At 40.4% G+C, this 25699-nt stretch overlaps 1 protein-coding gene across 1 annotated transcript; it reads right to left on the reverse strand.

Moving 5' to 3' along the window:
• Positions 1-1154: 1154 nt before the first annotated feature.
• On the reverse strand, positions 1155-24511 carry greb1l (GREB1 like retinoic acid receptor coactivator). The gene is made up of 34 exons (XM_033982084.2): positions 24339-24511; positions 22379-22475; positions 20656-20821; positions 19627-19797; positions 18895-19071; positions 18407-18583; positions 17893-18015; positions 17167-17286; positions 15993-16127; positions 15204-15338; positions 14341-14472; positions 13724-13909; positions 13087-13383; positions 12881-13009; positions 12637-12771; positions 11969-12169; positions 11678-11858; positions 9134-9323; positions 8913-9049; positions 8493-8835; positions 8248-8363; positions 7875-8098; positions 6975-7546; positions 6360-6468; positions 6133-6276; positions 5898-6031; positions 5479-5640; positions 5155-5359; positions 4574-4736; positions 4202-4429; positions 3988-4129; positions 3698-3898; positions 3393-3531; positions 1155-2834 (listed from the first exon to the last, which is right to left on the reverse strand). Exons 3-34 carry the CDS (start codon positions 20810-20812, stop codon positions 2671-2673), a joined length of 5829 nt encoding a protein of 1942 aa, XP_033837975.1. The 5' UTR covers positions 20813-20821; positions 22379-22475; positions 24339-24511; the 3' UTR covers positions 1155-2670.
• Between the last annotated feature and the right edge of the window lie 1188 nt (positions 24512-25699).

Below are 25699 nucleotides of genomic sequence, written 5' to 3' on the forward strand. Positions count from 1 at the left end.
AGATGAAAAGAACTGGCACAGCATAGAAGGGAAACAGCGCCCTCTACTGTTATTAAAGTGTAGCAACTGGCCAAAATACCAAACCATTAAACTGCAATATCCCACTTTATGTACCACTAATCAGTGTTCTCTGGTTTATAGACTATGAATGTCAAAATGATATTGTTACCTCTGTCTCTGTTATTACGTTTTCACAAGGTATATTTTGTTAAAGTTATGAAGTAGCTACAATTGAGTAAAAAAATCACCTCGAACGTTATATTTGCCTATTGATATTCAATCTAAACAGAAAGAAGCGGCTGTGACGACGATATCTTGACTTTTCTTCTATTAAATAATAAATAATTAAAAATAACGTACGTAATGTACGTACCGTACGTTCAAAGACAGCGGTGGAAGTGCGGTCCGTGGTGTAGACCTGTCCCACTTCAGCAAGATGGCGGCTACACTGAGGAGGGCAGATTCTCGACCGGAACATTCAAACTACACTTTGAAGAGTACTTCGAAGGGACCCTTCAAAAGGTGCATTTGGCGAATTGGGACACGGCCAGCATTTCCTGTGGAAAACCTAATGCTGCCCAGCAGGTAAACCAGGCCCCCAGGTAAACTGAGTTTGAGACCCCTGTCTTATAGCTTGGGTCAGTGGTGATGGAATGTGGTTACATTTTCTTGTGCCTTTTTGTCTATTTTGAAGGGAATATACTTCTGCATATTCAAGCATGAGCTTAAGCTGTAATCAAGTGTACTATTGTATTGTATCTTTCGGTTGCCTATTTTCTGTTGAATCTGCTGGCAGGGTTACTGGCAGTCACGTCACAAAATAACTTTGTCGCCTCATTTAAAATTACTTTAAACTTGGTCCACAGATGATATTACCAAGAGAAATTACACAGAAAAACACAAAACTGTATTCATTTCCTCCAAACATGAATCTTTGAAACATTGAAAACATTTCTTATGCATATTTTGGCATTATAAACAAATATAGTTTCTAAAAATAAAACATCACTAAAAATTACTACCAATGATATATTGAATATTTTAACTGCAGACAAGCCACTCTGAGGGCAGATTGCAGTCCCTCACAAGACTTAATCCGTGTGTAATATAAATAACTACCTCAGTGACAACAAAAACAATACCAACATGCAGTGTCAGTAAATGGACATGTCGTTTTATTACATTCATAAATTTCAACAACAAAACATGGCCCTAAGATCATATGTTCACGATCTTCAAACACTAAAACAGCATGAGGTAGATCACAGAGATACCAAGGCTTCCACTGAGCTGCAATGTAGTCTAGACAAGATTGTGAAAGCAAGTTGCATAAGAAGTGTTAATATATACAAAAAGACAACATTTTTTAGACATAATGTTTATGAGATGTTGGGGGCTAATCTGTTGTTGTTGTTGTTGTTGTTGTTGTTGAGGAATATATTTTTTTGCTGAAGACCTGTATAGTGCAAGTTAACTTTTCCCACTCCATTGACATTCAGCACATCGATAAGGAATCATTCTGGGTCATGTGCAAAACCTTTGTTAGCGGTTTTGAACAAAAAGGGACACAGCCACTTGTCTTAAGTGACATGCCAGTATCACATATATAATATGATTATCAGCCCAAAATGTTCAATAAATAAGAATACAACATGGACTTTTTCAAAACAAAAACGTAATCAAGAAAGTTTACAGACATTACAGTAAGCACACATCTAGGTAGATTCTTCTTGTCTTGCACAAAGACTAAAACTGGCAAAGAAAAATACACGGAACATTAGTGACACTTCATTGTACAAGGGGTGATACAATATATTAGTAATGTAAACATTTTTAAACAGTAGTCCAAAATGAAATTATTCCATTTTGTTTTTATCATTTTTCTTCTCACAGTTACATGGTTTCTTCATTTTTGTTGGTCCGAAAACTTTAGAAACTTTAGTGGTAATATCCTCGGTATCACCAATAAGGCATTTTCTTTGGACAACCCTGTGCAGAAAATATAAAAACATTCTTGTTTCAAGTACGAACCTTAGTGACCTGCTGCTCATTTGAGTACCAAAGATGGCATTTTTCCCATAATTTTGATTGCTTTTGTCAATACATTTGGCAGTGATTGCTGTTGATTGATTGGGTAAAGCTCGCTAAAAATATGAACTTTCAATGCAGCAGATTAAATGAACAGAAGCATAGAAAACAAGCCAAAGAATGTATTATGACGCATGGTAATACACTAATATTGCATTAAAACATATTCTCAACATTAAAAAGCCGAGATTAAATCGCATAGTGGAAAGCAATGGGTGCAGCAGAGGATGTCTTTGGTATCAACTTAAATAAAAAACAGCAAAATATAACATATCGTAAAAAAAGAAAAAATCCCTTTAACAACTTCCCTTTCTTCTACTTTTAAAACCCTGAGATAAAAATGCATGTTCAGGACAGTCCCGAACACGCAATACAATCTTCAATAGTCACATTATCGTTTTAGAGGCTTTGTTTACATGAAATACAGGAACAAAGCTGTAATTGTAGCAGTGCTCTATCATGAGAGAGTCTGTATAATTGGAGCTATAGTTGTGTCCAGCTTCTTGCAACAGTCAGCCAATGCATGCCAGCCAGTCCATGCATAGAAACACTCTGAAAAATGGCGATTCTTAGTTCCAGTATTTAAACATGGCGCCCTGTTAAAAAGTACAGGGGACGGTCTTCACTGCAGTTGGCTGTTTGAAACTCGTCTCGGAGCCTGAATTGCCACTCATCCTCCAGTTCCAGTCGAACGATGGTCTGACGCAGAGAACTCCGGTCCTGGCAGATTACACACAGAGTCGCACCTGGGGACATTCAACAACAGGCAAGTGTAAATATGGCCTGAATGTTATGTTTTCAGATGAGATAATATACCTTGTAATGTTTAATTATAAAGGATAGAAACTAATAAATGAAATATGTAGATTTCGTGGATGGTTGGACACACAATAGACCAGACTAGATAATGACCTAATTGCTTGCTTCCATTTTGATACCAATATCACTACAGTGATTATATAAAAATACAATAATATAATGTAATATCATACATAGGTTTCAGTGTACTGTTACAGGTGAGATTTTAATAAATTTTCACCATTCAGGAGAGTTATTTGTTGTTTGTTAATTGCCAATGCGACTGACACAATTTTTTATCATTCTGAAACTCCTGGATAAAAAGAAAATCCCAAATGTTTATCCTGTCAAAGTCACAAGGTAAATTTTTCTGTACAATAAAAAACCTTAATCAACAATGAACTGAAGAACAAATACTGTTACCATAAAATTTTACAGTCAAGTAAAGGTTAGAGTAAAATATAGTAAAGTAAGTAAAGAGTAAGGTAGAAGCACAGTTTGGTCACCTTTCAGGAAGTGGAATTTCTTGAGGAGTCCAGAGACGACGAAGGAGTCACTGAGGTAGAGTAGCAGCCCGCTGAAGACCAAGCCCTGGTGGTTCAGGTTTGTGGAGTGTGGACGAGAGTTGATGTAACACACGGAAATCTGAGGCAAAAGATAAAAAGAGATTTAAATCTTATGACTAGTGATTGTGCAGCAGTAATTTACGTTCATAAAAAAATAACAAAATCAAGAACACAGCATAAAGACCTATCTATGGTTATGCTTCTGACATCAAGATTTCAGAAAATATTCCTGGGATAGTGGTTACCTTGGGGCCAATGTTCAAGTAGCTGTCAATGGACAGGACAGGGTTGGCCCTGTTGTGAATGGCCATGGGGAACAGTCTGTGACTGCAGCTCTGGAGGAACTTCTCCAGGAGGAATTGTGCTGGAGCGTCCAGCAGTGTTTGCTCACTGTCAGGGGCACACACATACTGGGACGGACTAATGAGGGCCGGGTTCTCCATCTCCTGAACAGGAAGAGACACGTCAAATGAAGGTCTCAGTTGAAACTAGTAATAAGCAATAATTAGCAGAAACTATTCAAACAATAATTTACCACAAGTTTGGGTTTGACCAGAAAGTCCTTGTTCCCTCCAACTGGAATGTGCTTCTTCATGAGGCTGAAGTTGTTGAAGCGACAGAGCAGCAGCCCACTGCTGTTCACTCTCAGATTAAAGTCCACCTCTTCACAGCTGTACCTGTAGGCACACACACATAGTGTTAAAAAGGACAAAAGTGCTACAGAAGAAGGCAGTATTAGACAGGCTCACCGGTTGAGGTCATACTGTACGTTCTGTGTCAGGTCGACATTGAGCAGAACAAAGTCATGGAGGTGGCTGCGGCTGAAGGGGATGAGTGGGGCACGGTGGGACAGACCACTGCTCCACTTCCTGGTCCCACACAGGGCATACAGCGAGATTTTAGGGGTGTTCTCGATGTGCTGCAGTACAGACTTCAAAGACACGTTCGTCAAAACTGATCCTCCATCTGGTGTTTCACTAAAATACACAAGATACAGCAAAAAAATTTACAAATTATGATGAGTGAAATAAAATAAAGTAACTTGCCTCTAACACACGTTTATGAACATGTCTACTGTAAATCTTTCAGTAATATTCAGTATGTGTGTATGTTGTGCTCACCCAGTGTCAGCAGGCTGGTGGGCGTTCCACAGCACACAGGAGTCATCCATCATGAGGATGAAAGGCCACACGTCCTGCCTCTTCACACCCTGCTCCTCTAGACGATTCCTCTCCAGCTCCAGATTATGGTATGACAGCTCTTTAATCATGAATCGTGCAGCACCTACAACAGCAGCAACAGTTTGTTTTATTAATGTCTGGTGCAGTCTGTAAAGTTTTAAGAGATTTTTTTCAGTTTTAAGAGATTTTTTTTCTAGCATTTTGACATGCTGTGCTTCTGACATACAAAAACTACATTGATTTTCCCTAAATAAATTCATTTGGGATTAAAACTAGATACCGATCAATTTGTGAAGCTATGATGAAATGCCTAACCCCTGGTGCAAAATAATAGGAATTACAGTGTATTCATTATTAGAATAACATCTGTGCAGCCAATGACCTGATTGCTCATTTGACAGTTCTAAGAAAAAGTGAAAACTACATTTGAATTTGTACTGTAAAACTTGTGCATGAGTGGTGAACTATATTAGACCCAAAGCATGCATGTAACCTTATTGGGGTTCATAGATATCACTCACCCACTCCAGCGTTGTTGAACATAGCAGGTAGGACAAGCAGGATGTGGTTAGGCCAGTACTTTCGGTATAAGGTCATTTCAAAATGCTTCACCACTAGAATGTGCAGATGGTTGGTGCCCTCCATTGCATGAAATAGGTTCAGAAGACCATGCTCCTGGCGTCCTGTAGTTGGAGTAAATATGGGACTTTTCAACAGGTCAAGGTCCTAGGGGTCAAACACAAAAATATCAAATTAATTGTGTCTCTTACAAGATAAGATTATTTTTTAGATTATTAGGTACCCATGCCTTTTCCTAAACATACGGCTAATTTGTTTGTTGTTACCTTGCTGGAGATAAGAGGCAGGCGCATGCTCTCCAGGTGGCTGCCTTGCTGACTGAAGACAAAGTGCTGCTCCTTGGATTTAGGAATTACAAACTGAAGCTGGACCTCCTCTCCCAACATAGATGAGCTAAAGGTGAATGCGTGGAAAATACACTCGGACAACTGCACACAAAACACATACTAACATTATCACCAAAACACCAGGATTACGCCATTCAACACAAAGTATACAGGCTGGACTAGGCAGGAATGTGTGAGCCACTTATTTAGAATATTTTAGGATTATTTTGTCATGTAGAAAGTTATACTTTACTTTATACATTTATATATTACCAGTACATTACAATTTTGCACACATTTTACAGTGCAACCTTCACATTTATTTCATTCACATTTTATTTTATTTATAATTTTTTTACCTGAGAAGAGGGGCTTGCTTCACAGTAGTGGTGGCACTGCTCACAGTGATGAAACGCATTGTGTGCTGCAAACCGACTCAGGCGAATTGATGTGGTCTTTCGGTCAACTGGCGTTTCTTCCTCTTGTTTTGCATCTGTTCAAAAATAGCATTAAATATACATTAGCATGTTTTAAATGTGTAAACAATTACTTCATGCTTTCCAATAGTTATTCACATATAGTATTTCTTCCAACCTGTTAAGAACTTTGGCATTTTCTCTGAGTAAACGAGACTAGCCTTCTTAAATTTAGGGTCACATGGAAAAGAGTCAAAGGACAACTTGTGAATATCTTCAATGTCAGGCCAGATGCTGTTCCCTGGACTTGTAACAGGTATTTCTATAACATAAAAAAAAACAAAATGATTTGATTTTTATGTCACTCTTGATTTATGCAACAAAAGTGGCTTCAATTCTACTGACCTTCTTCATCCTGAACTTCATTCTCATCGTACACGTCCACCTCCAAGAGTCTGATAAGCATCTTAAAAAGGATGCGGAGAAACTGCAGGTATGCACCGGTTTTACCCACCTGTAACAAAATGAAAGCAATTATTCAAATCTAACAAATTTGCTGTTGATATACAACTTATTCATCTTTCTTCTGCATGTCTGTACACAACTTCTATTTCTTCTACTCTGATTATTACTATGCCACCAGCTTGTCTCCATGTTATTACTTACTGACTGAAATATTGCACAATAAGGCATTAAACTTGCCTATCTTGGATTTTTTAGGTAAAAAACTGAAGGAAAAAGCACATTTACTATGAGCAAGGTCCCCTATCCACAGATCTGCCTTGTGACTTTGCTTGGTGGTGCCAAGTGCTATACTGTGGAACATTCCAGGCAAAGCAATAATATCCATAGAGACAGGTGGTGGTGAACTCCCAACCAGAAAGGTGCCACAGTACTCCTTGAATTGTTTTTAATATTGTATTTTCTCACTATTGTGTCCATATAATTTAGTGAAATGAATCAATAAAGAATAACTTAATTAATTAATTTTCCAATATAGTGATATAAACTGTCTATCACCTGAGGTGGTCCACTCAGCAGTAGTCGTCTTGGGTGTGGCACTGAGGGGGCTTCATGATCTGCATGATGCTGCCTGGCTGTGGTCCACTGTCTGTAGTACATACTCTCCTCTGCCCCCTGCAGGTTGGAGGTGATGAGTGGTCTAAGTGGGCTGCTCCAGGTCACATCCGCATGCGGGAGAAGAGAGAAGGAGCAGAGCTGGCTAACAGACTCGCCGGAGAGCAGGTTGTAGGTGGCCCGGGACATGATTACAGTACGAGGTAACACTCTAGTGGGTTTGGTGGGGCGTCCACATTGAGTTGATTGGCTGGGCCTTTGAGTGGAGGAAGAGGAAGGAGAGGAAGAGGTGGAGGAGGTGGAGTAGGTGGAGTAGAGAGAGGGAGGAGTTTTGGAGTCTTTGGAGTGAAGATGGCTTCCAGGAGAATCACACTCTTGTTTGAACATAGTCTGAGAGCCAATCTCAGTCGTGTTTATGTCTGAAGGGCCACAGTCCACTGCACAATGAGATGTCGAGGCCTTTGGGAAAGTGTCTGCATTATCTGAAGAACTGACTCCATTTTCCACCAAAGAACCTGAGTGTAGCACAGGCAAGTCAAATATTATATATCAAATATGAAATATTTACTGTCAGATTCAAAATTGGATGATTCCTGTTGTAAAAAAATATTTTGTCAAAATCTCAGATCAAACAAATATTGCTAACTGGTAATTAAGTTTTAGTGATTGTGTCCACAAACTCACTTAATGTATATGCTTGTATGATTAAAATTAAAGCAGTCTATTTGTACTGAAGGTCCAAACCATGGCAACATTTTGATTCACAGAAAAGCCTACCATATAATTTACCCTCATTTTGTAGGGGCTTTAGGATCTCGATCATATGAACATGACCTTACTCACCAGACGCCCTTGTATTTGCGCTGCCGTTGCTCTGCGGTCGCTCCAGGTCATCTCTGTCATGAGTGGGAACTTTCTCTCCATCAAACCCAGAGGCCATGGCTTTTTTAGGATCCCGCATGACACTAGAGGATACATAGGTACAGGCCAGGCCCACCTCCTGCTCCAAAGCTGTACGGGACAGGTAGCTTGAGTCAATCAGGCGAAGATCACAGTATTTCAAAGACCTAAAGAGGTACAATGGGACATTAATATTACAAAATATATGTCAGTATTCCTTTTCCAAAAAACATTACAGAACCCTTTGCAGTTAGGTAAACCAGACCAGCAAAGGTCAATGCCTTTTCCATTTTCAATGAAAATAAAAGTTATTTACCTGGGGAATGTCTCTCCAAGTGGGTCCTTGCCTGTCAGAATAACAATACAAGGTAGTCCCTCAAGATCCTCATAGGTTTTTGGGGCCCAGTCTTCATTTTCACACCCTCTCAACACCTATAGAATAAAATACATTCACACATTAAAAGCACTGTTATTTCCTTATTTCTTTGTAAATGTTTACATTCAAGCTTGCCTGCCTGAAGTACATATTAAAAACGTGTGTTTTTGTCCCTGCACACTGACCCTGAGGCGGTTGATGTACACTTTGGGCAGGCTGAGCTCAGAGGCGGGACTTCCAAGCAGCACAGCGAAACACAGAGATAACCCAAGTTTGTCCCGGACATCCTCCAGGCGCTCGCGGGCCACCATGGCCAGTTGCAGAGAGGGCACCCTCACCAGCAGCATGTGCCCCCGGCCCTGTGACCTCTCTCTGCTTGGGGCATTGATCAGATCCTCCACCATGGCCAGGGTCTCCGGGGTAATATGGTCCCGCAGAGAGGGGGATGAGGTGAGGGCCATCATAGCCTCAGTGTACTGCTGAATTAGCAGGTAACTGCGGATAACCATACTGTGCAAGTGGGGGTGTCTAAGGGAGTGATCAGGGAGTTTTAGCAAGATTCCTAAACATGTATATATGTATTTATACAATCACAATATAGATACCTTTCCAAAAGGGTATGAACCATTTTCTCAAAAGCATCATCACAGCGTAGAATAGGACTGGCCACACCCCACTGGAGGGACTTGCTGTAGTCACCCAAACCAAAGTAGAGCAAATCCTTTGGCGACCGCTCTCCCTGCTGGACAAATAGAATATACATTTATAATGAATCACTTTCAACAGACAGTATAACTGAGTTAAGTACATGTAAAATGCTCCTCACCAGGCTTTCGTTGGTGGGCCAGTGAACCTCGTTGTGAATGCTGATGCGTGACTGGTGTGTCTGCAAGGTGTATGGGAAACAGCTGACCTGCAGCACCAGCAGGTTTATGGCGGTTAGGACCTCAGGACAGTTCACCACTCGGTCAGCCAATCCCTGCAGCTCCCCATGGCACACGGAGCCTGACAGAGCACTGCAGAACACAGTGTACCAGATTAACATACAAGCACTCCCACAACACTCCCCTCCTTGAACCACCACCTTAACGTGATGGAGGCGAAGGCACATGGGCAAGGACAGTGACACCTGGAGGCGGATGATCGGGAAGAACGGCCTCCCTGATCTGAACCAAGTGGCGTTCTGTTATTGGACTTCTGTTCAAGTCACAGTTTGTCCATAAACACCATGTTCAAGCACAAGGGTATCCATCATGTGGCACCAGGAGACTCTAGGTCGGAGGTCGATGATCGATTTTGTTGTCGTGTTATCTGACCTCTGCCCACGTGTCTTGGTCCGCTGGCGGAGGAAGAAGACCTAGCAGACCCAAGCGTACTGTGAAGGTCTGCTGAGAACGTCTGGCAGAGCCTCTGTCAGGGGGTCTTCACTCACACCTCTGGGAGACCTTCTCTCAGGTCCCAGGGGAGGCTGGGGACATAGATTCCAAATAGGCCATGTTCTCCGCCTCTATTGTTGATGCAGCCACGAGTGTTGCAGCTCATGCCATCGCAGAGGCAAAAACTCGGGGGTTGGGAGGAGTTCGGGGAGGCCATGGAGGAGGACCCAAAGAGATTCTGGCAAACTGTTCGAGGCCTCAGAAGGGAGAAGCAGTGTTTCACTAATACTGTTTACAGTGCAGGCAGAAAGCTGCTGACCTTGACTGGGGATGTCGGACGGTGGAAGGAATACTTTGATCCCACCGTCACGTCTTCCGAGAAGGAAGCAGAAACTGAGCACTTGGATTCAGAGTCATCCATCACCCTGGCTGAAATCATTGGGGTGGTTGGCAAGGTCCGCTGTGGCAAGGCTCTGGGGCTTTAGATTAGATTAAATCCGACCTGAGTATCTTAGGTCTCTGGATGTTGTAGGGCTGTCTTAGCTGACACATGTCTGCAACATTGCATGGCAGTCAGGGACAGTGCCACTGGACTGGCAGACAGGGGTGGTGGTCCCTCTGTTTGAGAAGGGGGACTGGAAGGTGTGTCCAACTACCTGGGAATCACACTCCCCAGCCTTCCCGGTAAGGACTATTTCAGGGTACGGGAGCAGCAAATCCAACCAGTAGTCAAACCGTGGATTCAGGAGGAGCAGAGTGGTTTTTGTCCCGGTCATGGAACACTGGACCAGCTCTACACTCTCCATTGGGTCCTCGAAGGTTCATGGGAGTTTGCTCAACCAGTCCATATGTGCTTTGTGGGTCTGGAGAAGACATTCAGCCATGTCCCTCGTGGTATCCTTTGGGGGGGTGCTCCGGGAGTATGGGGTCAGGGGCCCTTTGCTAAGGGCTGTCTGGTCTCTGTATGACCGGAGCAGGAGCTGTGTTCGCATTGTCAGCAGTAAGTCGGACCTGTTCCCAGGGCATGTTGGACTCCACCAGGGCTGCCCTTTGTCACCAGTTCTGTTCATTTTATATATGGACAGAATTTCTAGGGGCCGGATGGGGTCAGATTCATCAAGCCAAGACCTGCAGCAGTCACTGGGGCAGTTTGCAGCCGAGTGTGAAGTGACAGGGATGAGAACCAGCTGCTCCAAATCCGAGGCCATGATTCTCGACCGGAAAAAGGTGTCTCGCGCTCTCCAAGTGAGTGGACAGTCCTTGAATCAAGTGGAGGAATTCAAGTATCTGGGGTCTTGTTCACGCGTGAGGGAAGGATGGAGTGTGAGATTGACAGGTGGATTGGTATAGTGATGCAGTCATGAGCTTTTGGGTAATGACTGGAAGGTTCGCGGATGCAAGCAGCTGAAATGAGTTTCCTCTGCAGGGTGGTTGAACGCTCCCTTAGAGATAGGGTGAGGAGCTCGGTCACATGGGAGGAGCTCGGGGTAGAGCCGCTGATCCTCCACGTCAAGAGGAGCCAGCTGAGGTGGCTTGGGCATCTGTTTAGGATGCCTCCTGGATGCCTCCCTAGGGAGGTGTTCCGGGCATGTCCCACCAGGAGGAAGGAGTGTGTCTCTTGGCTGGCCTGGAAATGCCTTGCGGTCCCACCGGAGGAGCTGGAGGACATGTATGGGGTGAGAGAAGTCTGGGACTCCCTCCTTAGACTGTTGTCCCTGCAACCCGGCTCCAGATAAATGGAAGAAAATGGATGGATGGTGCTTCCACAAATGGATCAACTTCACTACATAATATTCACAAATACATTTAATCTCCCTCTGAAGACAGGACATAAGCAGCAATAACAGTCCATAAAAATTAATACAAATATATTTTCTCACATAATACTATGAAAATATTATGCTATATTGGCTCAGCGGTCTTCAGTAACATTTATGTTTCAAAAATTCTCCAGACATAACATTTATCTAACTCCAGACACAGCAGTATTTTACCTTGTGAGATCTACATGCGAGTTGTCGTGAATGAGGACAAACAGTGTGTAGGGGTTCTGTTTGACTTTCCTCATGAATGCATCCATTTTGGCATGAACGTCACCATCCAGACGCACCACATACTTCTCTGATTTCTGATTGGCTTGAGAGCTTTCTTCAACTCCAAGGTCCACAAGCACACCTAGTGAAAACAAATATGGTTGTTGCAAAAGTCATCCTTGAGTCCAGGCCAGTAACCCAGAACATTTTAGTTTGAAGGGAAAAAAAATGGAAAACAAAACGTCCTTGTACCTGATTGTCGGATCCGCTGTGCTGTCTGCTGTACCAAGATATGAGAAGGTGGGACCAAAATAAGAAAGTCCACTTTACAAAACCTTCCTAGATCAAGGTTCTGTGTCCCTGAGTCAGCGATGGAGCAGACTTGAGATAAGAGGCTGCGTGCCACTTTCAGTTGCGTTGGATAGATCTGGAAGATCTTGTTTAAAACCTCTTCTGTTGGACAGACAAAAGCCATGTTACCTCTGGTACATTTTACAGTAAAAACACAGCTATAGTCAACTAAAGAAATTAATGGTAAACTAAAGACTTGCCTTGTGCATGAATTAATCAATTAAAAGAAGGTGTGGCGTTGGCAAAATTTCTAAATTGCTAGAATGTTGCGCAAAAACTACACACACAATTTACTAGTAAAGCCACATTAAAATGTCCAGTCACTCTAGATGACTCACTTCATGCTTTCCTGTCCTTGCTGCAGCACATATAAATCCTTACAACTGTAGTAAAATAATTTGTTGACTGATAAAACAATTGGTCTACTGAGACTCGATTGACCAATTAATTGACTTAACACCTAACTGCATAAAAACCCTGCTAACAGTTATCATGTTTTGGAGCTATTTGCTATCTGCATGTATGTAAATAAAAATGCTGTCTGATGAAACTGCCGGGGGCAATCTAACCTCTGTCAGAGTGGGGCAACATGCTGGCTGCCTCCTGTGAGTGGATGTGGTCAGTCACTTCGCCCTGAAAGGCCAGGGCACCCTGGCCCTTCTGCCTGCGTTGGTACCGCACCAACTGCTTGTCCAGATTGTCCCCTGAAACAGCAGGCATCACAGTCACACATAAGAGGAAATATCAATGAACATTTACATCTACAGATATCTGTATAAACAGTACTAGAGTAGTTATTTATCATCCGCTCACCTAGAGATGTAGTTTTGAAGTGAGATGCCAGTACACTGACTTTGCCTGTAATGAGCTCATAACTGATTTCCTTCAAAAACTCATTGGTTGTCAGCATTCCTTCAGCTAAAGCCCGGGCTTGATATTTTCCTGTGGTAAATATATTTGATTTAGATATTTGAAAAAGATATTTTGACTGAAGAAAAAAAAAATTCACAGCTGTTTACCTAAAACAAGTACACAAAACTCGCTGCCGCTCATTTTGGAGGCACATACAATGACTACATAGGTGGGAAGGCACTGGTGGAGTGGTCCTTCACTGAGAGTTCTCAGTGACTCTGAAATGCCTTCTCCCAAGGAATTATGAGTAACCACGACCTGGACGCTTCCACCGGAGACACTGGCCTCAAGTCGAGCCAGCCAGGGCAACTGAGCTGGGACAATAGCAGGGCCTCCAGGACAGCACAGCATAGCCTTCAATACAATCTGCTCCAACTCCTCTCTCAGGGGGATCTGATGAGGACCTACACAAACAATATGAAGACATGGATATTAATTGCATATGCATATTAATACTACGATATAAAAAACTTAATAGAGTAAACAAGCAATGAAACTAACTGTGTCAGACATCAAATACTTTGGTTTCAAATCTCAAATAAAGTGTTGAAGCATGTAAGGTTCGATATCTCAAACTTCTGTTACATCTTTGAAACTAAAGATAAAATCACTTTGTAACATTCAATTATTTATAAGAATTTACATAACTATATAGCTATATAAATGTGTAAAAATAGGCAAAAAAATTGTTAAAATAAGAAATATAATTTGTGTTAATAAATTAAACTTAAATGAGTTTCTTACCTAAACGTGCCAGGTATTGTAACGTAAGTAATATCATTGTTTCCACACTGAGGAGTTGGCTGCTGTTGAGGCCTAATAGCTCCAGGTTTTTCTCAGTTAACTGGCTGCTTTTATAGCAACTGGTCAGCAGGGGGCTCACCACAATGTCTCCCACATTTCCATAGAAATAAGGTAAAGTGCCATGTCCTGCAAAAAACAAAATATCTGTAAATAACCAATAAGAAACAGTTCAAAGTGGAAAATATTAAAGGTGCACTATGTATCTTTTGCAGGGGAGGGTCACCACATGCATGTCATTGCTTTATCTGGAATATTGGAGTGCAGAAATAAGATTTCTATCTACTTTTATTGAATTTTACTACTTTACTTGAACTTTTACTTCTCAGAAACGTCTTGAAACACATGTATATTTATTGTGAGTGTGGCTGCTCTTCACAGATCTGACTTGTAACTTGGCCTAGTGTTGTCATCTGCTTGTCTCGATGAAGAGATTGGTTTAATGCCATACTATGGAACTTTCAAGGCACTAATACCTCAAAAAAAAAAAAAAAAAAAACCCACCTCAAGTAAAAGTTACACAGGGCACCTTTAAGTAAGTAGTAGTGTAAATGTTATACCAATGAGTATGACAGGGCGAACTCCTGATGAGTTTAGGAGGTTGTCAGGGACGATGACAGTTTCTCCGGCGGTCACAGGTTGGGGCTGAATAACTGCAGGAGCTGGAGGCTGAGGCACTGATACTGTCATAACTGTAAAACAGGTAAAATAAGTAGTATGGTCTTTAAGATCATTGCTGAAAACAAACGAGCTTAAAACATAAGGCATATGAGGTCGGGAGATGACTGAAAACATGGATAATATGAATGTTGTTTTGAAGATGTGCAAAGTTCTAATAGCAATATATCATCAATATAATTTACAATAAAAGACACTATAAAAAGAGCTGATTAAAAATTTAAATGGAAAGAAAGCTTATGCTGTATACTTACAAATAAGGGTCCAAAGTGATATTTGTGCATCTTTTTACTTACACCTCTAATACATTTAGAAACATGTTTTAGCACATTTCTTTTGTTATCGGTAATCACCAAAACATCAGTGAGATATTAATTTTTGTCAACATTGCCCATTCCTAATTAATAATTATGAATTTAAATGTAATGCAATTGTAAAAGTAGACAGTAAATTTCAAATGATAGAATATGCAACGATTACAGCAAATAGGCTATTTTCTAATTTCGGCAATAAATTCTCTATTAGCATTGCCATGGAGATGTGGGCTGAATCATTTTCAGCAACATAATCACAAAAATAAAATGATGCAAACCAGTTCAAACATTTTAAACAGTGTCCAATAAGAGACAAAGCCATATGTACTTCAGACTGAAATGAGCTTAGAGGTGAGTAAATTACATAAGAAGGTCAAGTGAAGGCAAAGCTTACATGACTGAAGACTAACTGTAATGGGTTCAGGACTGACCTGGAGAGCAGACGATAGGTCGAATGGCGGGCACGGGGACAGCAGTGGGCGGGACAGGAACCAGGGTACTGGGGTGTGATGGGTGCCAACTGCGATGGCGCTTCTTTGGGGGTCCACTGTTCATGGCAGAGGAAGCTGGAGGGGGAAAAAAACAGTGATCAGACTGAATTATAACCAAGTTTAAAAGATCTGACTTATATTCAGATATACTAAATGTTACTTTTCTGGTGGGGGTCCACAGCCTGGTTGTCACTATGAAACTTGTATATTTTTGCCTGGAATGTTCCTCAATATCGGATTAAACTTTTTCCTAGTTTAGCTACAATTTATTCAATTACAGGTGTTTTCTATAATTCAGTAACATCTTGAAAAACATGCACTTTTACTGTGGGCTTACATCTCCATAGATCTGATCCGAAATCTGGCCTGGTGACATCACCTGCTAGTCTCTATGGAGATATACAAATTTATTGCCATACAGTGGTATCTCAATAGTGACAAGCAGGCAGCAACCCTCCTCCAGACTTGTTGCATAATCATCATTTTAAATAATGATAAACTGGTTACCATAATAATTGAAATATTTTGGTAAGGAAAATCCATCATGAGATTTCATTTGAGCTTTCATTTCTACATTTACAAAATTCTTTTCAATTTAAAATGTTGTATGGTATATTCAATTACTTAAGAATATTAACATTGAACTTGGAGATGTGGGAGATTGAGATTCTATCCAAAAAGTGTCTCTTGCACAACAATTGCTTTTCTTAATGTTAATTGCATTCCTACCCGTATTATCCCCGAGATCTGAGGAGCGGTACACCTGTCCCTGGGGCCGAAGGGAGACGGGGGAGGGGCTGAGCAGAGGCGTGTGGGTATCTACCAGGCCATTAGTGGGAGCATTGACCCTCAAAGCTGTGGGGACTGCGCAGAAAAAAATCATATTAGGATTAATTTAACCACGGCCAAGTACAGAATTTGGTACCAGTAATCTTTGTATGGAGGAACATGCAAACTAGGGCAATACAACATAATGATGTCAGTGCAATTCTACTTAATGCAGTATATGCTCGAACACAGACTTTTTAATTGTCAATAATATGCTTGGATCTTAATGAAGAGGTCTATAGCCTACATATTTTTTTGATTCAGACCTGGAACATTCTTGGCAGTTTTTTTTTCACATCACCTGATTTGACATTCATAAATCCTAAAGCCACTGTGAATGCAATACACCAAGATATTGATTAGTTTCTGTAGCCTTTGCTTGTCAATATCACAACCTTGTGAAGAGGCCAATGGGTAGCAAGGCCTTAAAAAGTCATTACAGCATTCCTTCCTTGAGTATTGATTGATGTGCTAATACAAGTACACACACAAAATGGATGGCTGTGTGGAGAACTGTCATTCGTGTGCACCCATAGTGATTTCAGCTTCATTGTCAGTTCCATGTGTTGTGTCCAGAGCATTATACAGCACATGTAAGTAAGGCTTTTCACAACAGGGGCAAGGGCATGTCACAGACAAACAAAAGATCCAACCTGCAGTACCACCATATATTCTGTCCATCTTCTAAGTTGCACTATGTAAGATTCATGGTGATGAAATCGCTTTGCCTAGAATGTACCATAGGATGGCATTGAGCTAATCTATTTCCATGGAGACAAGAAGATAATTCCACCAGGCCAAGTCACTGGTCAGATATGTGACAACCCCACACAGTAAGAATTTGTCTTTTTCAAGGTATTTCTAAGCAATAAAATTGGGTGTAACTGCATAAATATAAAATAGATATGTTTATAATGTCATGCAGTGGCATGGAGACAAGCAGGTGCTGGACCCTCCATTGAAAAAGTTCCATAGTGCACATTTAACACTTTTCACATCAATGAATTTCAACTCTATCAACCATTTTGGATAGTACATTAAGATATATACGTAGGTCCTCGTATATCATTATTACCTAGGGGCAGAGTCTTGTTCCCTGGTGTGGATGTGAGGGGTTTAATAAAGCTGCTCTCTCGGTTCAGGTCTTGACTGTAGAAGGCTGACGGAGGATGTGCTTGTCTCCCTGGAGGAGAATCTGGAAGTAAAAAAAACACAAGAAATGGCCTGTAAATAATAGCTTCTGAGTCTCACTGACCTCTTCGGGAGCAGAACGCACTTGGAGGTCGTCGTCAAGGAGATTTTGGGAATGAATTATGCCAAACAAGAGCTTGGCGACACAGCTGCCTAACATTAATGCGTGATGAGAGCACCAACAGTTGTTTTTTAGGTTTAGAGAAATAATAAACAGTATATAAACTGGGAAGAAAAATGCTCTTTAAACCAAAAATTAGAAGAGCTTTTTCATGATATTTGTGGAGATAATGGTGGTAATTCAAGTTCTTAAAAGTTCTTATAGATAGATCATCTGTTTGCATTGAACAATATCAGTATTAACACAAGTGATCAGCTTCAACAATTGTGGATTTTCCTTTAGGATATCTCTTATAAAAATACCATGTAATCAATTGGAGTCTGAATAACACAAAACCAATTTAATATCAGTTTAATAGCATATATCTAATCTTGTCCATCCTTATTTTGACATTCTAGGATGAACTAAAAGTAAGACAATTAAAAGACAGCATAATGCAATATTTTGCATTTCTATAGAACTGGTACAAGAGTGTGTGTCTGTCCTTACCTGACAGTGAATAGGGAGAGGAGCTGTGTCCACTGGTGCCTCCATTTTCTTTACTGCTCAGAGAAGAAGCTGAGCTAGGTTTGGAGGTGGACGCACTGCTAGAGAACTGACGAGTTTTACAATCTAATCAACAAAGCATGGAAGTAAAAATCATTTATGCAAAATGTAATATAGAATACTGTATCAAAAAAAAAGATTTTGTAAAATGACTGACAAGTATGAAAGGTGCCACAAATAAATTGAATCTGAGAGTAGACCTGGTGATATCTCAAAACAGTAAAGGTACAACTCTTACAAGGGTGTATATATGTATGTGTGTGTGTGTGTGTGTGTATCTATCTATCGATCTATATATATATATATATATATATATATATATATATATATATATATATGTAACATAAAAAACAAGTCATGTATTAGATTTTCTATAGTACTATTAAATTCATCTAAGTATACAACCAGTACTAATTTAGAAATAAATTAGTTACAAAAATATAGTATATAATTTTACCTTTCCAGCAAATAAGGGGTCCTTTTGTCAGAGCACCCTGCGAGTTCTTCACCAGGTAGTATTTTAAGTGCTTCTGCTTTTTGGGCTGTGTAGATAATTTCAGATTTATGTGGTTTGAAAACTCGGTGAAATATCGGAAACCTTTCTCTCCACAGCCAACACAGTTTCCTGAAAAACCTATTTAAAACACAAAACAAAAGCATTAGTTAGTTAGGCTAACCAATAGTTAGTGAGGAGTGTATGAGGAAAAGTAGATGCCTGGGGAGGTGCCTGTGTTTAAACATAGAGCAGCATTTTAAAAAACAATGAATCACATTGATTGACAGGTGACAATTTTGTGTAATGTTACTTTGCCCCACTTTAACTACTTCTTGTCTCTGCTCACCACAACTTAACAGAATCCTTCATGCTTTTTGACTAGAATCTTAAAATAAACCCAATTGCTATCTGTCTCATTATTTGCTATCACAAGTTGGGAACACACTGACCTAAAAGTGCATTTTTCCCATTCTCATCGGGCAGGAAGCGGCGGTCCACAGCACACACCAAGATGTGCTCCGGGACGCTCGGAGACTTGGCACCGACCAGCTCGAACCCCGTTGGGATGTCTATGGCCTCTGTTGCTATGGAGACCAGACGGAGGTCCTTGCCAGCTTGACAAAAACCTGAGGAGAGAGGTTGTTTTTCATTTACACAAATATGACAGGACAAGTAATAAAACAGTGATTAGAAAGTTTAAGCTATTTTGTTCTTTGTTTTTTAAAGAAGCATTTTTTAAATGTAGCTTGCTTTTCTACATGGACATGTAATTACGCCACACTTGAAAAGTCACATAATGTGTCTTTAACCTTTTACACATTAACAATCGACTTTAACCAGATGCTGCGATTCTATACAGAATGCCTTTAGCCACTGAGGTGCAACCTAAAATAAAGAAAAAATATTCCAACTTCTTGGGTTAGTAACTACTTATAACAACGATATTTGACATAATGAATAGGGTCCAATGATTATTTAAACATATCTTTCAAGAACGGTAACTACAATTAGATTTGCAATTTATATTTTAAGAGTAGGATTTTGTCCTAATTTTAAACACATTGAGGAGCATAAACATTTGAGAGAAGAGTGAACTATGAATGTTAGTACATTTAAAACATAATCAGACTGTTGCAGTATTTGTAATTTGTTAATCGTGATCATTCAAAGAGGGATTTTACCATCCAGAGTGCAGCACCCATCAGGGGGTGGGGCCTGGAGGTACGGCAAAGGGGGACTGCTGCTGTCCGAATCATCATCGTCATCCATGTCTTCCATGTCGTTTGATGAGTGACCGTTCATATCGTGATTTGGCGTCTCTGCCCCGGTCAGCTCATTTTTGGGTTTTATGTCTAATGATAAAATTGGGAGAATTTTAGAGCATTTCTCAGATAATAGGTTTGCCATTTAACTTATTTTAGCTTCACACATAAAAGATTTGTCTTTAGAGATTTAGAGATTTTAGAGAGATAAAATATCTGTACCAAAAACTGACTAACACAAAACACAGACTAACTCATAAAGCTTAGATTAAAAAAGACTTATCAGGACTAAAAACTGATCTACAAATGCATCATTTTGAGCACTTAAAAATAAGCAAATTACAAAAAAAAATAAAAATTAATAAACAAGGAACCGTAGTGGTCAAGCTTCTCTATCACTGCCTTAAGACAGTGGTTCACCAAATTATGAACCACTGTCATTAAAAAATGTGTCTTTTGAGAGATACAAAATATACCACAATTTCGCTGTATAATCAAACGCTATGAAATCATTGTTTTCTGCAACAACACCAGGCGTAAATTCAAAATGGGGACATACTTAAGAGTTGCAATGCTATTAGTTAGTAGGGCTGAAACAGTCAATCAGAATAATCATGACAAGAGAACTATTAAAATGAAAAAAGATACAAAAAAGATACAATAAAACAATGACAGCAGCATTATTAACTCAAAATGATTAAATCTAAAAGCATTTGATCACCATATTTCAACCTTTAGGTGGTTAAAAACATATTTAAAAATTTCAATGCACAATAGAAATAACTGTTGATATAGTAGTTGACATATTGCAAAACTAATCACTGATGAGTTGACAACTAAAATTTCAGCTATATTAGGTAGAAAGAAAGGATATGTAATAAACACAGTAAAGTAAGATAGCCTAGTACAACCAGTGTCCATTACTGTTTAAATGGAGTGTGTATTTACCCTCCACGTTTCCCGGATACGGCTCAGGTTCGAGGTATAGCTGCGTGAAGATGGGCTGTGGGTCTCCACTGCTCGATCTCAGTGAGGCCTCAATAGAGTTATGGAGAGCCTCTTCAAACCGTGCAGACTTCAGCTGGCCCGCATACGAATTGCCCATGATTATTACCTGTGAGAATGAGGTGAAAGACAGAGAGAGGGAAAGAAACAGAAATAGAGTAAAATAAGTGTTTTAGACAGCAATACTTACATCATCTCAAAACAGCACAGCCCTAGATTACCTATATTGTTACTTAACATAGAGGTATCCTTTTGTATCAATCTACATGTGTTTAATATAATTTTGTAACTGCATTATACACAAAGTTTCAGTTATGTTTTCTGGAGCCACTTGTACTCCACATTTTCAGACTGGTTGGCTCTAAGAACAGCCAAGGCCAATGGCTTCTTGCTGCCTGTGTTCAGTCAGTGATGTCCTGCGGTCTCCTGCCACCAGTGCCCCTTCACCCCCGCGCAGGGACATCTGCCGGGGTCGCCTGACTTTGGCCAGTCTTTGGTGACAGGAGGCATCTGGACACAAAGCCAGCCATGTGGCCTCAAAACTAAACAAAAAGAGAAAGGAGAAAGGACAGCCGTAAGATCTCCAAATTAGCCAAAAGAGCTGTGTCCAACCACTCCTTTTATCACACGATTGAAGAACTCCCATTTGTGATGTGTCAAAACATCTCAGGAAATGTGGTTTAAATCCAAGGCAGCCATAAAAGACACATCCAGAACAGTGGTGCAGGGGGGTTCAGATGTCCTGAGGTGCCTCCTGTCTGTGTCCTTGCAGAGTTCAGGCTGAAGCGCTTTGAGAAACACATTCCTTATTTCAGGGTGATCCAAAACAGCTGTTAAACAGCAACAACTGAATACATCCACAGTGTAATATTAACCTTGGGGAGATATACTTACAGTTATACACATGAGAAATGCTTAGGTTTGGCAGTGCAGTCCAGAAATAATGTTTTACTCATTGAATGTATCAAAATACAACCTCATCTGGACCTTCTTATTTTGTCAATAAACGGTTGGTGTGAATTTGTCCACGCCTGGACAGGTTCCAGTTGCTGTGTTTACCTAACAACCATCAACCCAGACTAAAGACTAGATTAACAGAGCCTGACTGTGCTGTGGGAGATAAGCAGCTTAACAGACACAGCTACAGTATTTCTTAACTGATGGAGGTAGGAGCTGTGCAGAAACAAAAGGGACAGAGGCAGCCTCAGGCTCCTGTTGGACAGAAGAGGCTCTTGAGACCTGCCCTCCTCCCATTCACAGATTTATCATTAACCTCGCGCACGCCGGACGTGGACAACATTCTGACCTCGTGTCACCTGCACTAGACAAGACCCTAAAACAAAGCATCATGGTCACCTGACGGATGTGGTTCAGGTAGAGCAGGTTAGCTGCAGTGATTGTGCTTCATGGATGAACACACTTAAAGAAAAGATGCCCAGAAGAAGAGTTTAAGCTCAGTGTCTTAAAGAGGTCATTCTGCTCTTGTTAGTGAGCAGTTGGCCCAGCTCTGCTTGTGGGTGGCATCACCAGATTGCAAGAGTCTGACCCCAGGTCAAAATAAGCTCTATCTTCACTACAGCATTCAAGGCAACAAAGAAAATAGAATAACAGCTGAAGCTCTAATCAGAGCTGTTTTAATAGAAAATGTAATTTGAAAAGTCCTTACGTTGTTGTTCACAGGTGTGAAAGGACTCGTTCACCTCTGCTACATGCTGGGTCACCACAGCGTAGAAAGCTTCAGAGAAAACACAGGGCTCTGACACCTGAGGAGAAAAATCAAATATATAAGTAGTTCAGTATACACTACATACTATCCATGTCTATTCAAGTTCTTTTCTACCTACTATGGCATTAAAATAAATGGCAGAGTGGCATTCGTGTGACTCTATGAAGTCAGTGATGTTACATAATCAGAGCAGCAAACAGGATAATGTTACCAGAGCCCAGAGGATCTAGTCACTCCCAGCATGAATGGGCGCACTTATGACCACTTCAACATTAAGAGGGGTTCAATCATGACATATGTGGCCACTATTATTAGGCCACAAAGTGTTATTTGATACCACCAGCCTGGGGCTATTTTCGTGAAACACAATTGGGTGTTTTAGTTTGCTGCCTCCGCTCCACACACGGGCGGCTGTCTTGTGAATGGATCTGCTTGGTACTACGACCTTTTGACTAAGTATTGTTTAGCTCCTGATACAACAGAAGCAATGTTCCCCTCAAAACATTGACTGCCCAATCTCCTCGTCATCACTTCTGACTGCAGCTGTAACCGGAGAGCTAAGTCGGGGTCCAAGTCCTCCACTAACCGAGTGTACACAAGCAACTGGTTCAAATGCATTTAGGGATCACACTGAACCTTATTTTGTGAATGATTAGCTACTTTGATACTGCTTATCAAAGTGGGGCCAAAATGTCAGAACTCCCATACAAGATTGACATTTCAGCACTTAGGCATTTATGATGCAAACAAACACTACAAAACAAAGACATATTGGAAAGGTTTATGAAGCCAACATAGCCCATGATTGATTGAGCATATATTTAGGTACAGACTTTACAGGATACAAAATCACCTATTTAACAGTAACTTGGCAGCAATTCAAATTGAAGGAACAACCTGTACATGAAAAATAGGCAGCATTGGTAATTAAATGGCAGTTTACTAATAACTAAACTTAGTGCACATTTTCTGATGGCTTCTGTGAATGTAGTGGGAGACAGAAAGTAAGAGATACAGTGGCGAGACCAGCCTGAGGTGTTTGTAAAATGTCCCTTTTAAACTAATGACTTCTGAAGGCATGTTTAGGCTGACAGGGCAGTTTGGTTTCTCCCCCAGAGCCAAATTCAAGCTGAGGGTTAAGGACACACCTTTGTCACATAAATAAGTGAACTGCCGATGTATTACACTACAAGGACATAGCAAAAAGATACTGTCAAAATATAAAATGTCACAGTGATTATATTGACTATTTAATTAGTTATTTATTTCTGTGATATAGAGTCCAAATATAAACGCATTTAACAGTAAGGAGAAACATTTGAGTGTTTTGGCTGGAGTACCTCATTGGCTAGTCACTTATCTCCTCCTTTGTTACTCACTCAACTGTGAAATTCAATTGCAAGACTTCCAACATACAAAAAGAAATTAAATTTAACTATACTGTAATAAGTATTTAGATCTGATGCATGATTTCACTGGGACTTTATAAAATAAAGTAACTATGTGAACTTTTCAAGTTAAATTTGCTTTAAGTTTATATCAAAATTAGGCTAATACAAACATTTTACAGTGCTCAAACTGGACTGAACTGGAAGGGGGAATCCCTTGTAGCCATGAAACCACAAGATGTTAGTGGAATTTTGATAAACATCTCAATCGTTTTCACCTCATTGTTATGCTGTACCATTTAAAACTCCATACCAATGGACCATAATGTTTAACATTAGAAAAGCCAAAGTCACTCAAAGTCAATGCCCAGCTGATATGAGAAACAGGGGGGAAGGGAGGAAGACTAGGAGGAAAAGAGAAAACATTTCTCCATGTAGTTTGAATTAGGTGCTAAAAGCCTATCTCATAAATGTATGTGAGCTCCAAAAGTAAGACATACAGTAATAGGTACCTTCCATGACTCCAAGACCTGGGGTAAAAATCCCAAATTGAAATGCAGTACAATCCAAATCCTAGGGTCTCAATAGAGTAGTCCTTTTCATATAATAAATCCCATTGGTAACACTTAAATGGTTGATATCCACACAGCAAACATGCACAGAATTCCCTGGTAGGTCTGGAGACACCCTTGTCATGATAGTCTACTGAGCAAACTGGGATTCCCACTTGGAGTGCACCAGAAGCCCTGCCTCCCTCTCTCATTGCCCCCCACCCTCCCCCCTCCCTGTCTCTCTCTTTTTCTCTCTCTCTCTCTCTCCTCACTCACATGCAAACAAGCTCCACCCCTGATCCCCTGTCACCCCTGCTCCACTCTCCAATAGTGGGCCATTTGCCAGAGTAAAGGAAGGGCACAGCCAAAAGAGGACTCTAGCATGAACTAAAATCAAAATCTTTATATTTGTATTAGTTTTGACTGCAGGATGAATTATCTTGCTTGAATACAAGCAAGATTATTTAACATGAAACAAGAAAATAAACCCACTTATAAAAGAGCAATTTTTTTTACCCCTATAGGCAAATGATTTAGGTTGTAGTAAAAAGCAATGTAAAGAAACCATTCAGAAACATATTAAAATACATCTGATAACATAGACTCATCACATAAAGAAATCTTAACTTGTCAAAATTCAAATCAAGATCAATATTCTGAACACAATTTATCTGATGTAAATATGACTTTTATTTGGTAATGCAGTAGTAGGGAGAGAGGGCAGGAGTAGTGAATTCACCTCTCATTCATCTTGGCCAGGCGGACTCCCCACGGTGACAGATGCTATTAGGGTCTGCACAGTAGTGGGGGTTAAAAACAAAGAGGTCACCCATCGCTCCACACTGCCCTGCTGTGCTGCCACGCATCACCCAGGCACACCCAACTTTTACATATGGCCACCATTGTACTTTTACGTTACAGTGTCCAATTTCCAAAGTGGATCAATATAGTTTGTCTATAGGTAGTTTTCTGATTTTTTGATGTGATGATGTCATAGTCCCAAATCGGGGTCAAGAGACAGTATTACTATTAATCGAATGTTATTCTCATGAGAAATATTTATAAGGCAAATTCACAAATATTGAATCTGATCATTTCCCATCAGTGAATGCCAAGAGAACAACATTCATTTTAGACAAATAAGTCAAATTCTAACATCTGGACAGAAAATTCCAAGTGTTATTAATATATTAACTTCACATTTTTCTACAGTTACACATGTGGATACTTATATTAACAGTTTTCTGACAATCTGACTTTGACAATTCCCAAGTCATAAATTGTTTTGTTTTAGGATTGACCCCTCACTGTGCCATTACTCC

The sequence above is a fragment of the Periophthalmus magnuspinnatus genome, chromosome 17 (assembly GCF_009829125.3).
Source record: "Periophthalmus magnuspinnatus isolate fPerMag1 chromosome 17, fPerMag1.2.pri, whole genome shotgun sequence".
Lineage (NCBI taxonomy): Eukaryota > Metazoa > Chordata > Actinopteri > Gobiiformes > Gobiidae > Periophthalmus > Periophthalmus magnuspinnatus.

Coding starts and splice junctions, on each gene's coding strand:
- greb1l (XM_033982084.2), bottom strand. CDS start 20,812: ATGGGCAATTCGTATGCGGGCCAGCTGAAGTCTGCACGGTTTGAAGAG. Junction 15,339..15,992: donor AGATCTCGGGGATAATACGG/GTAGGAATGCAA, acceptor TTCCCCCTCCAG/CTTCCTCTGCCATGAACAGT. Junction 7,547..7,874: donor CGCAAATACAAGGGCGTCTG/GTGAGTAAGGTC, acceptor TGCTACACTCAG/GTTCTTTGGTGGAAAATGGA.